Source organism: Phasianus colchicus, chromosome Z (assembly GCF_987193195.1).
Source record: "Phasianus colchicus chromosome Z, bPhaCol1.hap1.1, whole genome shotgun sequence".
NCBI classification, from domain to species: domain Eukaryota; kingdom Metazoa; phylum Chordata; class Aves; order Galliformes; family Phasianidae; genus Phasianus; species Phasianus colchicus.
In genome coordinates this window covers 66,951,275-66,969,669 of record NC_143476.1, presented here as the reverse complement: position 1 = coordinate 66,969,669, position 18,395 = coordinate 66,951,275, and the positions used below count along the sequence as shown (strand labels likewise).

The 18,395-nt window shown below is 36.7% G+C and overlaps 1 protein-coding gene across 4 annotated transcripts in view; it reads right to left on the bottom strand.

Annotated features, from left to right (window-relative positions):
• FCHO2 (FCH and mu domain containing endocytic adaptor 2) overlaps positions 1 to 18,395 on the bottom strand; it is a 91,391-nt gene that overhangs the window by 13,994 nt on the left and 59,002 nt on the right. Inside the window, exons 12-21 of one of the 4 annotated variants that reach the window (XM_090132396.1) lie at positions 18,267 to 18,321; positions 15,731 to 15,909; positions 15,280 to 15,294; positions 14,855 to 14,879; positions 14,009 to 14,051; positions 13,263 to 13,357; positions 8,921 to 9,427; positions 6,594 to 6,697; positions 5,162 to 5,291; positions 517 to 628 (exon numbers count right to left, since the gene is read on the bottom strand). In XM_090132396.1, coding sequence (XP_089988522.1) covers positions 517 to 628; positions 5,162 to 5,291; positions 6,594 to 6,697; positions 8,921 to 9,427; positions 13,263 to 13,357; positions 14,009 to 14,051; positions 14,855 to 14,879; positions 15,280 to 15,294; positions 15,731 to 15,909; positions 18,267 to 18,321 — 1,265 coding nt within the window. The remainder of the gene's footprint in view (positions 1 to 516; positions 629 to 5,161; positions 5,292 to 6,593; positions 6,698 to 8,920; positions 9,428 to 13,262; positions 13,358 to 14,008; positions 14,052 to 14,854; positions 14,880 to 15,279; positions 15,295 to 15,730; positions 15,910 to 18,266; positions 18,322 to 18,395) is intronic. The other 3 variants (XM_031602599.2, XM_031602600.2, XM_090132395.1) reach the window with 3 other exon arrangements.

Genomic DNA, 18,395 nt, shown 5'->3' with positions numbered 1-18,395 from the left:
CATAATAGAAAATCAATTTTAAATGAGGATAATGTGGCACTGTAATTATCACATGTGACAATGTATTATTACCTTCAAATTGAAAATCAGGTGAAGTAAGTGAAAATAAAAGTACAGCTGCTTAAGCATACAGTAGTCTCTGGATATTTTTCAGGCTTTGAAAACATGGCACAGCTATGCTTAGGCAAGGCTTATATAGCATAGAAAGGGATGTGACAGGGTGAATGAGGTGCTTTTACAGCTGCCCAAAATTACACACAGTTCCTACACGACTGTGACAAAAACCCTCCTAATTTTCAATATTCTCACTGAGCACATTTTTGTAAAGCAGATGTATATTGCTCTCCCAACAAGACGATAGAGAGCAGCGAGTCACTGCTGTCACATACCCTAGGGGAAAAAGCCTGGTGAAACCCCTTACCAATGCATATATTTTCCCCAATACATTATAAATAAAAACACTGTGTTTTCTTCTTGTAACTTATTACATTCAAAACAATTCACTATTTAACTAACTTTGTGGGATCTGCTCCTTTAAAGTAGGCGTTAACAGATTCAGTAAGGGCTACCGCGACAGGCAAGGTGTCCTGGTTTCCAAGGCTGACAGGGCTGGGACCACGTGAAACACCTAGAATACATACAGTATATAGAGATTTAACTTATAAAAGCTTAGCAATAGATTTCAGAACTGTTGACATCTGTCATTTTCACAAGACATTACTACCATCAAGGTCACAGTAGAGCCTGAAGTAGTACTTGAACACTATTAGGAAAAAACATTGTACAGTACAAATTACACCATCAAAACACTGCGTAGCAACCTAAGAAAATAGGACTATTGGTATGACATATTGTCAATGGACAGACATACAGAAATATACATGAGACACAGAAAATGCATTAAAATGGCTAACAATGACACCAAAGTCAGCAGATCCAAAGGACATTAGACATTAGCTACAGTACGTTAAAAAACAAAACACAAAACCTACTGTATGCTTATTGCATGGAAAAATGTATGATAAAATGGTCAGGGAAATGCAAAGAATTCAGCCACAGTTTTTATGAACTTAAATGCAAACACATTAATATTACCCCACAATAGTGAATTGTTGAATATCCTTTTAACTATTTCATCCATAAGGTTAGAATTTCTGTGCAGAAATTACTGTAAAAATATTTTGCTAAGTTTTCTAGCATTTATAGGAATATCTTGGAAATACCTGGACACATATAGCAGTTCACAAGAAAAGTAATTATCAGGCTTGTGTCAGCCTTCATAGGTGCCTGTGCATACACAACAGAGTTAAAATGTAGAGCTTCAAAAACCAACTTAGACCTCATGCTGAGGCTTTTTTAAAACTGTGCAACTGACAAAACTGATTGTCATTTTTTACTTTCTCCTGGTGTTTTCCATGTGGAGCCAGCTACTTAATATGAACCGTAAAACTAGAAGTTTCATCTTTTTTACTAGTGCAGCAGCATACTGGAGAGCATCTTAATCATTTTTCATATCACTACTGAACTGGTTTATCACATAATGTATCTATCAAAAGGAAGATATAGTCTTTTGCCATGTCATGAGCAAAATGAGAAATTAACTTCATACCACAAAGTAGAAACAAAATCCTGTATAACATTGCCAATGGCATACTAATCCTCTATCCATACAAACTCTACCTTCTAGTGTCTGTGCCTTCTGAGCTCTTCCATAAACAAAAAAGGAAGTCGGGACCTTGTTCCTCAAGAGATATGAGATTTTACACTTAAATTCAGAGATAAGTGAAAGTTATAAAAACTGGAAAGTGAAACAAATGGATAGGAAAAGATAGGAGAGTTGGTCTAATTTGGTGCTTTCATAACTTGCTCTCCATAAGGATTTGTTCCCTAAGGTATTAAAATGTTCAGAATACTTCCTAGCAATATGAAAAAAGTGTTAGAGCAGCTTCAGGACTGCTTAAATGCAAAGCATTGCTCTGGCCACAAGTGTTCAAAAAAAAAAATTTTTTCAGTGAATGAATTAATATGATGCTGGCCTTTTTTTTTTTTTGATTGTTTGTTTAATAATTATTTAAATGAACATTAGTAATTTTTATTTGTTCTTTCAGAATACACGTGGGTGAAGTTTCCAGTGTTTATGTCTCTTCTTGAAATCTAGCAAAAAACGCTGTGATTCTCAGTAGTCTTAGAAATCCAAAAGTGATGACTTCAAAAAAATTGTAACAACCAGATCCATTCTATTCAAGAAATTATGTTTGATGAAATACTAAGCTCCAGAAGTATTCTCCATCCAGGCCAAAATATGCATTTGATGGAGAACAAGCAATTGCAGTTGTATATTATTTATTTATTTATTGTTTATCATACTATTCACAGATTTATCCATTCTATATAAAACTTACATTAGCCTTGTAAATACCTTTATATCGATATTTGAAAATTATGTAATGCAAATACTTAAATTATTCTCCTATCAGTAAAAGAAAAATATTCATTTATTGATGGAATAGGGAAACTTGTTAGGAATAAGAAGTTTATTTTTACATTTTCCTGGTAACACCAAAGCAAACACATACATTTATGCATCTCTCCGAGATGTATCTGAATGACTACTTAATTATAAAGGCCTTACTCTTCAAGATCATTTATTATTAATGATAATCTAAGCACTTTGATAAAAAACCAATAAACTGAAAGACATATACCTGTCTAACTGAACTACAGATATCATTGTTTTGTTGCCTTGCAGCTCAAAATATATGCCTAAAAATGTAATGCAGCAATATCCTGCTTCAGTGCCCTCTAAGTTAGCTGCAACCTCTCAGAGGGACAGGATGCCACAAAATTGTGCCATCCTGGATTGCAGCTCAAGTGTTTAGGAGTAGGACTTTCAGCAATGCCAGCTAAGCTGGTCTTGATGCCTTGCTGTCTGCCTCAACCTGATCAACAATAACAGCCTCTCAGTTATGTTGACATGTAGTGGCACTGACATGGACAAGAAGGATGGCAAACTGCAGAAAAAAAGACTGCATCACTGGTCACAAATAGGACAATATTTGATCAAGTGGTTTCAGATCACTTTAGGCGTGAAGACTTGGATAATCTTAACACTGACTAAGCTTTCTTTTATTCAGAAAAAAAAGTATACCCTAATTTATTCGTATCTTCATAGCTTTGTATTGTATGAAAAAAAAAAAAAAATTACCTGACTTATCTGAAGAGAATGAGGATTATCAGAGTTAAAATGTATTCTCCTATCTTGAACGAAAGTTGTAATGCAAAATTGAAGGCAAAAGACCAGGTTTCGGCTTGTTTTGAAGGGATAGATAGAAGATTATAACATATTAAAGTAATTATACCAAGTTTTGGTCATTTTGATAATATATAACTATAAGTAGTTGAGCTTTCAAGCTACTTGTATCTGCCAGACACCAGAAATGGGTGGAGAAACTTTTTTTTGAAAGAAATGCAATTTTATTAGGTGCACTGTATTAGGATGATTAGTTAACATGTAAATCTGCATCTAATACAATACCTGGTGGTGTGTCACAAAGCTTTTCTATTGTAGGGAGTGTTCCAATCAAAAGATCATCCTCTATTATGTTTAAATGAAACAAAACATTGCAAGAAAACAAAATATTTCAAGCAAAAATAGATGTTAATTTACATATATAAATTCTCTGCATATGAATATAATGCTGACACATAAAAGAAATATGCCTACAAGTTCACACTCACCTCTCCATTACTCAGAATAAAGTATGGCAAACACTGGACTGTGCAAAATCTGAAAGAATAGTAGTGTAGAGCATCCTCATGCCCCAGCGTCATTTAGCACTCTGCACCCACCTCTCCAGGACTATTTATTTTTTTTACACACTAAGCAGACAGAACCAAGCCTGCTTACTTTTGCTAGACCAGATTAATAACCATGCTAAAACCCTGCGGCAGCACACACCTCCTTACCCTTTTCCTCATACACACATGCACATGCAAAGAACTGGAGCTATTGAGGCTGCTGCCACTACTTGCTAAGGCCTGAGGAAGTGAGTATGGATGGACTTCGACCACATCAGTTATAATATCAGTTCAAGTATAAAATATTTTATAAATAAAAAAACCTGATAAAATATCAGTTATCTTTCTGTGATGGTTCTCAACATTTGGTAATTAGTAAACATCTAATTGTGCTGCTACCACAGCATCTGACGCTTACTAGCTTAGGTTTTGCAGAAGGAAAAAACTGTTGTACTTCCTGCGAGGTGGAATACTCCTTAGGAAGCAGTGTGGAAGCTCTCCAGAGATGCTGAGCTTGTCTGAGAAATCCTTGGTAACATTCACAGATAACTGACTGTTAACTGAAAGTCTGACTTAGGACTGAAGTGTAATACCATTCAGGAATGAAATACTACAATTCTGCTAAAGAAGCAAGTTAAAATGTATTTAAAACAACAACAACAAAAAAAGCAAACAAAACACTTCTGAAGTCTCCTTACTGTTTGTTATAACCAAATATAAAAACTCAAGGACTTTCCCCTAAGAACAAGAGAAAATCTTCTGAAATTTGTGACTATATGTAAAGACTGATCTGCTTTTCATCTTCATCTTTTTTGGCTATTTTTCATGTTTTTATCAACAAGCTCTGTTTACATAATATGCTTCAATAATTTGAAAAGATGCATATTTTTGTGGGTTTTTTTTTGAAACTGCAATTACAACAATAAAAAGCAAATACAAATAGCATATACATTCTGTTTTGAACATCTGTTTTCATTCAAGTTTATACGCATCCTTAAGTATTTCTGCACTTATAACAAATTTCAAACAAGTACACGATAACATGCTGTGTTTGATGAACATAAAACACAAAACACAAAGTTATACAGTGTTTCAGTTTTGAAAAATCTTTCACTAAACAACAAGTCAAAATTAGATCAACGGTCTACTCTAATCAAATGAACTGTTCTGACAGAACAGAATACTGTCCAGTCAATTACAGGTAGGTATTTCAAGCGATATTTGAGGTACCCAGACTAGACTTACACATGGAACGACTAACTGCAAGGAATGGTTTTCCTAAGAAGCAAAACATAGTGGTAGAATTAGGCCACCACTAGCAATTTAATACAGTTAATAAGTTAATATGGTTAATGTAACTTACCAACTGTAGGTGTATTTGCTGCGCTAAGGGAAGCAGAAGAGGATATTGAGGAGATGCTCTCTGCACGTGCCAAAGGAGCTGCAGGTGGTGGGCTTGAATTAGAGGTCAGTGGAGGGCTGAATGGCCTAGGCTGAACAAAGGAGATTACAAGAGTATCAAACAGGCAGAAAGTCATTTAAAAAATAATTTTACAAACATGAAAAATACTATAAATAGAAGAGATCTTCATTTCATTTTGCAATAAATATCTACATGTTGCTTAGATCTTCTAATGCTTTGTATATCCTACTTTCCAGCATAAAACAGAGAAGACAAATTTTCCCTGGAGACTGTGGAATCATAGAATGGTTTGGGTTGGAAGGAACCTTTAAGATCATCTAGTTCCAACCCCCCTGCTATAGGCAGGGACGCCTTTCTCTACACCAGGCTGTTCAAACCCCATCCAGCCTGGCCTTGAATGCTTCCAGGGAGGGGGCATCCACAACCTCACTGGGCAACCTGTTCCAGTGTCTCACCACCATCACAGTAAGAGTTCCTTCCTGATATCTAGTCTACATCTACCCTCTTTTAGTTTAAAGCCATTTCTTCTCATCCTGTCACTACATGCCCTCACAAAAAGGCCCTCCTCAGTTTTTCTGTAGGTAAAAACTTCAGGTACTGGAAGGCCACTATAAGGTGTCCGCCGTAGCCTTCCCTTCTTTAAGCAGAAGAGTACCATCTCTCTCAGCCTGTCCCCATAGGCTTGCTAGGCCACGTAGTATCTTGCTAATTTGAAACAATGGAAGGGAAAGGATCTTACCACAGCAAAATTTTTTTCAAGTAAGTCAAATGGAACCCAAAGAATTGTAATATTCATAGAAGAGATCAAGCACGGTTTGGTTTGATATGCTGCCTGAGCGCATTCTTTGCCACATTCCTTATCAGTAGGTGGACTTGCACTGCAGGCAGGGAGCAGAGATGACCCCTCTCTATGTTGAGGGGCAGCTGCTGCAATCCCCTACCTCCCTTCACCAGTCACCTCCACCAAGGGCAGGGTGAAGTCAGCATGTCTACTTGTATCAAAGCATGACTGATAATGACCCACTTAATACCACTAATTCCCCAGATTTTTGGTGATATTCCTACATCAATGAAGCTTTGCTAATAATTTTGCTAGAATTTAGCGTTGTGAATAATTTAATCCCCCCTCACATACTATCCATGCATTTTCAAACTATTTATTTATTCAATTAAAAACAATCCAAGATCAGTTAAGAATTATTTTTGTTATAATAACACACTTATTGCAAAAAATGCCCACACCTATCTGGCAGTGGTGAAAATCTGATTTCTTGAGCCCTGACTGGAAAGTAACTCCATTGTAACAATGCAAACAAGTGGTATATCTGAAATTGATTTATAAACAAGAATTTTTTAAAAAATCAATACATACTATTTCATTAATTCCACTAAGTTTCCCTGTAGACAATTTTGTTCTTGAAGCAGGCCTTGGAGGGGGTACAATGGTGCCGACAGTAAGAGGAGTTGTGGGTCTTGCTGAAAGAAAGCAAATATAAGAAAATCAAAATTAGGAATGTCACAGTGAACATAAATAGGTAGTCAGTCAAATAAAACCAACTGAATAAAACCAAACAGAATGTTTCTATTAAAAGTTCCTGTTTTACAGTTCTATTTTGTAAGATTCACCACAAATCAAAAATTATTTTGAAAAGAGCCATGAGATACTCTGAAAAGTGACTCTAAAAATGGCATCATGGTATTTCTCAATACTCTCAAGTGATTTTCTATCAATTAATCTCAGGGCTTTGTACGCAAAAGAAGGTTTTACCTGAGTTCATTTTTGTGTATATTCTATATAGAATATAGGACAATCTTTCATGCCTTACCATAAATGAAAAATTCAGTGGAAATTCACATTTGGTCCTGGCTGATAATATAGCATAACTGTTAATATCAAATCACGCCTTCCGAAATTCCAGTTTAACACAAAAAAATCAGCAAATTACTCTATTGATTGCAAGAACACAATAGCTCCTTATTATCTCTTTTAGCCCAACCTGTCAGATCTTAAAAGCAGTACAAAATACTGCCCCCATGTCCTTCTAAATCTAGTAGACACAACCAACAGATGATGGCGGCAGTACAAAGATGCCACTTTTACACAGTCACTTTTCTGAAGAGAACTGTATTTGAAAATAAATGTTAAATGCCATCCAATGAGTATGCCATAAGTTCAAAATAGAAACCCGAATATATGGTTATAGTTGCTGTGTATCTTATCTGCTCCCTCAAAAAAAAGGCAAGGTGCTGTGTTTTGATTGGAGCTATCCCAGATATGTAAAGACTGGTAGAACTCCTTGAAAGCAGTCCTGCAAAGGACTTGGGGGTCCTGATGGACTAACAGTTGGGTATGAATCAGCAGTGTGCACTTGCAACCTGGAACTCCAACAGTATCCTGGGCTGCATCAGAAGAGGAATGGCCAGCAGGAAGAACGAGATCATTGCCCCTCTCTGTTCTGCCCTCATTAGGCCCAATCTGGAGCAACACATCTAGTCGTGGGGCCCCCAGCACAAGAATGACGTGGAGCTGTTGGAGAGGTTCACCTCTTCTCTGAAGACAGACTGAGGGAGCTGGGTTTGTTCAGCCTTGAGAAAAGAGGCTCCAGGGAGACCTCACTGTGGCCTTCCAGTACTTGAAATGAACTTTTCACACAGGTAGACAGTGATAGGTAGATGGATAGATAGTGATAGACTGGAAGGGGAAACAGCTTTAAACTGAAAGAGGGGAGATTTAGATTAGATATCATGGAAAGTGTTTCACTGAGAAGGTGGTGAGGCACTGGCACAGACTGCCCAGAGAAGCTGTGGATGCCCCATCCCTGGAGGAGTTCAAAGACAAGCTGGATGGGGCCCTGAGCAGCCTGAACTGGTGGGTAGCAAACATGCCTAAGGCAGGGGGTTGAAACTGGATGGTTTTCATTGTCCCTTTCATTCTATGATCCCGTGAAATTACTCCAGATAGTTCTTTTTTTGATTAATTAAGGAAATACTAAGATTAATTTTATTAATGTTACGCAGTTTTTATTTTCTCAGGCATCCAACATAACTCTGCCCTCACTGAGGTAATGAAATTCCATTGCTGACTTGGGAAGAAATTTGGCTAATACTGACTATAACCACCATATGCCCAGGCTACACTGTACATGCTAAACATCAATAATCTGCTTCAGTATCACAGATATTCAGCGAATCATGCCCAATGCTTGCTGCTTTGCTCTTTCAGTATGTAGCATTATCCTAATATGATCCACTCTTCAAAATATTGGGTGTTAAGGAGGAACTGTTCTCAGTCAAATTTACTTTATTTAATCTGATCTGCAGAAGGCAGGTTCAGAATACATCTGTTTAAGAACGGAACTGTTTATGTGAAATCAAGCATTTAATCTTTGAGACTTCATTGCTCTCTGACATTCCAGGAAAGTACATGTGTATTTCCAGAAAAGTTAAGCTGCATATAGTTAAGAAAAAGCAGTGGCTTTACAGTTAAATAAATTGATTTTTCCTCTTATGTCAAGCTGAATACTTATTTCAGTGTCCTAAGTTTCAATGAAATTGATGCTAACAAGCAATTTAGTACATTCTATGTTAAGAAGTTAATTTTAAGGTAAGCTAGAATAAAGAAATGAAAAATCAGTCCAAAGCTTGCTTTTTGGAGTCAGTTATTAGCAAAGAGCAGTACACAATGCATGCTTGCCATACCCTTGTTTGAATGAACACAAGGAGACACTAAACTATAGTCCAGATGTGCTGAAGATGGTGTGGAAGAAATTTCGGCAGCAGTGCTAATTTCTTCAATGAATAATAGTTCACGGCATATAGTATTATTTGAAAGGTCACTTTGATCCTCAGAAGCACAGCAGTTGGAAGAATTCTCAAGCAAAGCAGAAGAGGCAAGGCAGGCATTTTCAGTTTTAAAATGTAATCTTTGTTGCTCCTTCTTGTCTGTGCTTGTTTCTCTAATTGTAAAAAGTTCATCAGCGAAGGAAATCCACTGACTCTGAGACCATGAAACAGAGGATAAAGTACTGATATTCCCTGATGGTACTTCTACACCAGATTTGCACGAAGTGCTAATTACGAAGTCTGGTGAGGATGGGCTTCCAGACCCAGAATCTGTCTGGAGTCCAAGCAAAGACTGAGACAGTCTACATCCAGGCAAGTCACTGGTAGATGAGGAGGAATTCCTACTGTGCTCTCTTAGAGTAGCTGAAGGAAAAGGTAAGAATTGAAACAAGATGGAATACTGAAATGATAAAATATAAATCCAGACTAAAAAGGTGTATTCAACATCAATATCCTCTGCATTATTACTAGCAAGCGTGAAAAATAATTGCTCTATTAGGCTAAAAATCACACCACTTACAAAAAAAAAGAAAACAACCCCAACAAAACATATATTATATCGGCTTTGTCCACACTGTCAGACACGTCACTTTCCATTCCTTATGCAAGCCAAGTAGTAATCTATGTTTTTTCTTTCCCCTTAAGTCCCAAATTCTCGTGATTTTGTTCAATCTCTAACTTCTTCTATATCATGTTAAGTTTAACTTCCTCTTGTCCTTTTATTTTCCTTTTTGGTGTCCTAATCCATTTTTATTTCCTTTCAACTTCTTTCAAAACAACTTAGTCAAATCTACTCTTCTACATTCCTTCGAAACATTTATGCTCTTACCCACACCTGTAATGGAAAGGCCCAACATAAATGACTGTTCAGTGAATGAATGATGACAATGAAGTCTTGAGATGTTGCTTGCTTCTTATTTTTCTGATCCTATCAACCCCTTTTTTAGTGAGTCACAGTATGCATGAGGCATCATCTACCCCAATTTATTTTTTCTCATCCCAGAGTCTTCCACCTGCCAGAAAATGAGTTTTCCACAAGTTTTCCCTGCATTTGGCTGTTGCCTGTTGGAGTAGATGACAACAGAAGCAGCAAATGCAGTTAGTCAACTCTTTAATGTTTTGCAGATTGGCAAAGCTAAGAGCAACAGCAGAGTGGCACACAGAATTAAAGAGAGCAATAAATTTAAAAGTTCACATTGGAAGCATAGGTCTCTAAAGTCTTCTTTCTGTCATGAACAAGTACATCATCTAAGAACAGATAAACAGATACTTAACACAGCTTTCTCTTTCTGACATTTTTATGTATTTTATGTACTTAGGTACTGAAAACATCATTCAAAGCCTTTGAAATGCAACTGTAAATCTCATACTAAAACTATGGGGAAATGTGCAAGATTATTTTTAAAATGCCTGTTTATAAAAATGGGGAAGATAAATAAAAGAAGCATTTATAAAAGATTGTAGATCACTAAGAATGTATGTTGCATTTGTTCAAGATAACAAAACTAGCTTAAATGTCTAATAAAACAGGATTATTCATGGATGACCAAAGTTTACTTCTATGCTGCATAAACCACAGCCTGCAAAAATACCACAGTGGGTTAGGTGTTCAATGATTAACACAGTTATGAAACAGTATCCTAAGAAATGCCTTAACAGGAAAAAGACAGAAGTATCTACGGGATGTGATGGATCATACTTCGTATACAAAGCAAACAATTTATTGTATATTTAAGCAATTTAAGTTTTGGATTGGAAATATTAAAACCTTTCAACAGCAGCATTATCTATATTAACATTCAAGTTGGAAATAAAACACTGATTTCTGCAGGTTTCAAAAGAGAATCAGATCAAAGTTGTGTACTTATAAAAGCTGCAGGTTAATGAGCATCAGAAGCTAACTTGATTTAAACAACAATATGAACTACTGCAATTCAGTAAAAAAAGAAATAAATTCCAAATATATTACTACTTTGATACAGTTTAGAACGCTTTCTTTCTACTTAACTGCATGGATCATTTCACTAATGTAAACAGCTTAGTTAATTCCTAGAACAACAATCCTTTTAATAATTATTTAGCAGAGAAACATTACAAAGGCAAAATATCTAGATATTTAAATATTTCTCATATCTAACATTGACTTTCATATCTAAAATTGACTTATGCCCAAAAGGCACTATATTCCATCAATTTCAATCAAATGTAGGGATTTGCACATAAGCCACTTTTAGGAGGTGCAAGGCCATGTGCAGACTGCCCCTGATGTCTGGCTACTGATCCCAGTGATCTGTCACTGCTCATCAGCCAGAGGCTGTTCTCTCCACCGTTCTGCTGACAGGAGGAACTATATGAACTTTTTCTAGCCTGCTTTACTCTCCTACCCGTGAGTAGCAAAAAATCAACTAATCACAAACCAAGCTTCAGATGGTAGATGTGGTCCTTCAAGTCCCAGACTTCAGGCAATATGTAAGCCTCTGTCTAACACCAGGACAGACAATCACCTGTCCTGCAGGATAGCTGTAGGTTGCCTTGAAGAAGCTATGCCACCAAGTGAAGGAGTTACAGGAGGAAATGAGCAGGTTATGTAACATCAGAGGGAAAGGACAGAAGCTGGTGACTAAAAGGAAAGCTCCTGCCTCTCCTAAAGGCTTACAAAATTGAAGAGGTTCACTGCCCTCACAGCTGAAGAGAAGATACATGAGCCTACTTGCAGTGAATGTAGTACTCCTTAACAATGCCAGCTGGAAGACTACCTGGAAAAAGGTCATATAAAGGGTGACTCCCTGCTGTACAAGACATAGAAACACATCTATCAACTCAAGGTATCAACTAGAGAGGTTTGCTTCCTGCTAGGAGCCTAAATCTAAGATATTGTGGAGGGATTGCTAAAGCTGACCGCTGTTAATCCTGTAACTACTAATCCCTCCATTCTTCCATGTGAAGCATACATCTAATTCATAGTATCAGCACTAACTACAGAGTTCTGCTGGGAGCAGTAGTCAATAGCATGGGGCTTAGGTTGTCTTCTATTCAATCTTGCTGGTGAGAGCATCAGAAGGGCACTAATAAAACAGTCCAGGAAATGACTGCAAAATGGTGGAGGTGACAGTGCTGGGGTTTTGTGACCATGAATCCTTGTCTATAGATCAGCATCTGCTTGGGAAAGATTAAATACACCTCGTTACACAGAGCAAAGATGTTTTTACCACTAGCATAGCTGACTTCATAGCGACAATGGGGTATGGAAAAATTAACCAGTGATTCTACAAGGGATCTGGTGATAGTTGTGGAGCAAACAGCAGAGGAAGAAATCACAAAATCAACAATATGGGGCTCATGTGGAGTCATCTTCAGCACCTGCATGCAAGCAAGAGAATGTCTACAAAGCACTATCATGGAGACATTCTCCAAACCCTTTCTACCAACTCTTCAAGCTGGGGCACCTCTACGAAGTGCCTGTACACCAAAGCACAAAGTATGGGGAATAAATACGAGTTAGAGATCAGTGTGCAGTTACAGGCCTATGATCTACGACCAAAGCAATAATATAGCTAGAAAAACAGATTATTTTGAGAAAACACAACTTCTTTTCATCATAATTTGCTCACATACATACAGTTTACTTCCTCTCAGGTGGTACAACAACTTTCCCCTCATCCAGCCTCAGTCCTGCCCTTTTCTCCCATTGCCCCCCAGTTCTGCCCACACATCTCATAACAGAATAATGAATTCATACAGAAAACAGACTCTTCACTGCTAAGTGTTATGGAGGCTTTTACTAGGTAGTTCAGCAGCCCCCTTTGTAAAGAAGAAATCCATTCCTGTTCAAAATCGATGCTCAGCTTGGTTCATAGTTGCTGCAATATCCTCCATTTAATCTTTCAGACCTATCAGCAAAAAAAGTTGACTACATTATTTCTTCAGCACAGATGATCAGTTTTGGAAAGGAAGAGAAGGAGAGAAAAAAACAAAAGCAAGATAGAATTTTCCAAAGGTTTCTTGTGTTCCCTCTCCCCGTTTGCTCCCCAGCTTGAAAGCCTGATATGTCATACCTTCCGTATTACTCACAACATAGGATACCACTTTAAAAATTCTTTCATTTTGACGATTTAAACACATGCAATTACTAAAAAAGTAACCACAGAACATCCTGAAAAATATGCAGAAAACACTTTCCTGCTATCAAATATCTTACCTGAGGAGGATGAGGAAGCCAAGGAGGCTGAAGAGGAAGATTCAAGGGAACTGCTAAACAGTGGATCCCATGCCAGAAGGTCACTGTTCCCCTTTCTATAGTAAGAGTTACAATTGGAATACAAATGAAAGGCACACATACTCATAACATTCAAACTACAGCACTGATAGTTCATCTGTGGTATTCATTAGCTTTTGCATCTAAAAGTAAATGCACAAATTGTAGAACTAGTTTACACATAATTAAACTGTACACATTGACCCCTTCATTACTTTTGTGCAACTTTGTGTATGGACATATGTACATATGCTAGTATGTACTCTCACTTTCAGCAAGGTGTACACCTACAAACTGATTTGTTTCAGCTCATATATACACACACACATATATATATACACATATATATATTTATATATAACCAATGTATAAACTGTCCAAATTCTGGGAACAGTATGCAATGGAAATTAAACAAAAAAAGCAATAATTTTTGATCATGTAATTTTAAATACCAATTGAAACATCACAAAGAAGAAAATGCATTAGAAAGGGAAAAGCAAGCAAATAGAAATCTTCAATGTTACATTATTACTCTTTAATTCTTATAATGCAAGAGATGCTTAAAATAGCAGTCATCTGAAAATTCCAATGACTTTCTGAGTACTGGAGAAAAATAAGACCAAATCTTCCCCTCCCCCCCCCCCCGCCCCCCAAACTTAATTTGGCATAATTTTAAAAGTTGAACTTACTCATTTGTTGGAGCCGAAAGCTTTGATTTTGTTAACTCCTCACCTAAGCAAAAGACGGAATAATATGACCAAAGCTATGGTTTGCTAAAATATAAATATTTCCGCCTCATTATAAAAAGACAGTAAATGTTTATGATTGCTGTTCAAAGCTAATTATGAATTATTAAGAAAATATAGTATTTCAGATAATGTGAATTCAGATGCTCCTGAAATACCTTCTGAAGGAAGGGGACTATACAGAGCAAAACATTTTGGAAGGAATTATTTCTTTAAATCACTTTAAATTTCTTTCTCAAATTATACTGCTTACATCAATTTTATTCTTCAGCAATTCTGGCTTGTTTTGTCACTGAAAAAAAAAAACCCAAACAATGTAGAGGATTGAGACTCACACACTCTGCCTTCATGGTCAGGTTTTGTATTTTTGGTTTTAAAACAGAGTACTTTGCAACTTTGTGGATAATACTTAAGATGATGGAAGGGCTCCAAGAACTTACACAAGAGTAACCTCCATTAGACTCTTGGACTTATTTTCATCACAGTCACAGACAGTCTCATCTGATTCCCAGCACAGGGAACAGTTAAGTATATAGAAAATGAAGAGATCTTTGGAGGTTACTAGCTGCTTTGAAATTTTGACCAGATAAGCTAATTCTGTCCTTTTGAATTGACTATGAGTAGTCTGTTTGAAGGAAAATATCAAAAAGGTATCCAGAATTGACAAGATAAATATTTTCCTACTTAAAATGCTGAGTAAGTTCATTTCTTAAACAAAAAAAAAGTCTATTTTCATGTTACATCAAAAAACTAACATAAACAGACTAGAAATTAAACAGTCACACTTACTGGATGAATTTCGATTCATTTGTGCCTGAAACAGAAGAAAAAAAAATCAAAACTAATTTCCAAACAGAATGCTTAATAGTCTCAGGGCTCACATTTCCACTCAACTTTCTATGAGGTATTTTGCTTTCAATGCCAGGTAAAACATTCTGGAGCTTATAGGAAACCAGAACATGACCTGTGACAGAACTAATGCACACCTATGGCATGGGACAAGAAGAGGCAGGAAAGAAGACTTCTGAGCTGATAAAGTCAGCAGTATTACTAAACAACTTTGCAGGCTAGGTCAGTGAGACTAAACAGTTTTCATATTGCACTGTACACATGACAGATAAAACATTCCTAAGCTTTTCTCAATAACTCTCACACATAGTACGCTCATTTGATTCTAAATTAAAAAGATGAATAAACAGCCATTTTGTACTTACAGGACTGTGTCTCTGCTTTCAAAACATGGGGAAAAATAGAAAAATCACCATTAGTATTTTAATGTTACATATAGTATCTTCCTTGCTATCATAGCCATCATAATTCTGATCTAAATATCGTACTAGATAAATCCAAAGCTATTTCTGGTACCATGGCTTGATGTGAAGGATCATTCAGTGATTAGGCAGATTGCACACAGCTGCACCTTACAAACTACGTATATCCACATAATATAACCAGCTTTAAAAGTCTGAGCATTCCTAAGACTTACAAGAAAGTTAAAATCTAAGGGAGAATTATTTTATATTGCAATGAAGTGCATTAAGGGAGACTTTGCAATGAAAAGAACTTGAATATAGAATAAATTCTGGGTAGTAAATTGAATATTTACAGTAAAGATTCCTAATGACTTTTCTTCTCATTAAAAATACAAAGAACAAAATTACTTACAGATGTTGCTGGAGAAAGAGCAATGTTCCCTATAGAAACTTTTAATTCATCCAATGAAGGCATAGTGTATTGAGAACTATTATTTGGCTGTACAGGTTTTATTTCTATATGGAACCTCCTGGGTTCATCATCTTCAGAGTCAGAATCGCTGGATGAATAGAAATGGTTCTCTTTGATATGTTTTTCTCAGTTAAGGTGGAAATGACAATGGAGTGTCCATGGTACTTCTGCCAAGTGTAACTGCAGAGGAAGCAGGAGCAGCAGCCCTTACAAATTGCCATTTCTGCAGAGTAGCGCTGACAGTTTCACTGCAAAAGATGCCAGTTACACAGAAGGCTGTCCAGTAAATGAAACACTACTGTCAGCCTACAAAGGAATCACAGCGACAAGACAGCCTTTAAAACTAGCCAAATATATGGGAGCGCCGGTTTTTTATATGGTTCTTCATATGCATATAAAATCAATTGGGCAAAAGCTCTGAAAGGTCTATTCTAATTCTTAAAAGTGCATTTATTTTTACAAGAAACAAACTGAAAAATTTCTTGTACTCTAACACAAAAAGTATATTGCTGTCTGGGTGTAGGACACATAATCTATATATTGCTTCTGTTATTTTCTCTTTGAAAAAAGACAGCCATTTGAAAATCTCTTCTAAGTATTCCCTGACAAATGTCAAAACCCTAAACCCTAAAGGCATTCCAAATCCAATTCAACTGACAGATTCCCTGAGATCTGGTGAAGCAATATTCAGATATCTCCATCTTAGTCTGTCCATCCTCAAAAATCGATCACATCTGGAAAGCACAATTTTAAAGACAAGTCATTTTTTATTTCAGAAAATTGCTTTCTTTTGAAAGGTTCTGAGTTTCAAGATTCATTTCCTACCCATCAGGCTGTTGTACACAGCTTTTGTAAAGTGGCACAGGCTGACCACTGAAATCTATTAAATGGTTACTGGCAAAGATCAGTTGACATGTGAACGCCATGAAACGAAAGGTCACTTCATGAAAGTTTTTTCAACACTTAAGACTGGCCTTACAAAGCCTGACTGCCAACAAATCACCTTAAGAGTTCCCATATGCAGAATAAATAGCCATCCTTGGATGCTATTGGAAGGAAAAGAAGAAAAGTGATGACTTCCTGAATCTGGCCAAGAGATTCTGAAGCTGTAGTATAATTGCAAATCACTGAGCTTTGCCACTAGATGTACAGACTTCTCCATTTCCTCATGACAGAAAGGATAAAGGAGAAAAGAATGTCTGGGTGAATCATTTACAAAGAATGAACATTATTCACTCCTGTTCCATTTCATAACTATATATAAAGCATAAAGTAATGATGTTCCCCCCAGAATTGGATAATAGTCTTTCAATTTTATATTATATTGGTTTTGTAAATCACAGAATCACAGAATCACAGAATCGTAGGGGTTGGAAGGGACCTCCAGAGATCATCGAGTCCAACCCCCCTGCCAAAGCAGGATCCCTACACCAGGTCGCACAGGTAGGCGTCCAGGCGGGTCTTGAATATCTCCAGAGAAGGAGACTCCACAACCTCCCTGGGCAGCCTGTTCCAGTGCTCCATCACCCTCACTGTAAAGAAGTTCTTGCGCACATTGGTGCGGAACTTCCTATGCTCCAGAAATAACGTGACTGTTTTTAACAGCAAAGCAAACTTTTCTGGGGTCAACAGAATTCTGCAAAATTGATAAGAGCAGAGAAGCTCTGAAGGATTGGCACACATTAAGGTACTTTCAACCAAAAATTTTTTTTTACTATTTATTTAAGGTAAATTCAAGTGTAAATTTACCTTTTATTTCTCGTCTCTCCCCAGAAAAGCAGAATACATTCCCAAAAATAAGTGATTTTGCTAAGGGCTTGCTTAGACCTATCAAAACCCAGATCTCAGGTCCTGAGCACAGCCTGTTTCTGATGAGAAAACAAGGAAAAAATCTTTTTCTTCAGAGAAAGAGCAGAAAAAATCATGGGCATCCATGAAAAATGACTCATGGAAAAAAACCCTATAAACTTACCACAACAACTATTAACATACAATAAAAACTCCGTGTGCTGGAATGACTTCACTAAGAAGCAGAAGTTCTATTTTTGGACTGTTGGCACTCCTAATCTTTCTAATGATGTTATAAAACTGTGGAGAGGGTGCAGGTATAGAACCAGTAACTGTTTACCATGCTCAAGACAGTTCTACTTTATGAACTCTCTGAAAGCTTTTCACATAGAAAGATCTGCCTGGCTACCTTAAAGCTTTTGTTCACATCTTTGTTGTCTTTAGACAAAGAACATCCTTTTACCGTTCCTAATACATCAGATTTAAATTTTAGTGTTTACACACACGCATAGAATTGAGGCTAGACAAAATGCAGCACAGTTTGCAGAAACCGTGAACATAAGACTGCAAATTTGAAACACAAGTACAATGACATCTTCCTCTGCTTAACTGTTTAAGCAGTATTCTCCCTCTTCAAAAGATTATTACAAGATCAAATAAATCAGCACAGTAATAGTGAAAAGGATATCCTGTGTTGTTTCTGGTTTAATGCTGTATCCTTCATCATCTACGTCAGGAATGTTCTAAAAACAACAAAAAAGGTATTGACAAGTTAAGGAAAAAAAAATTTCTTACATTCAACTGGATCTTATATAAT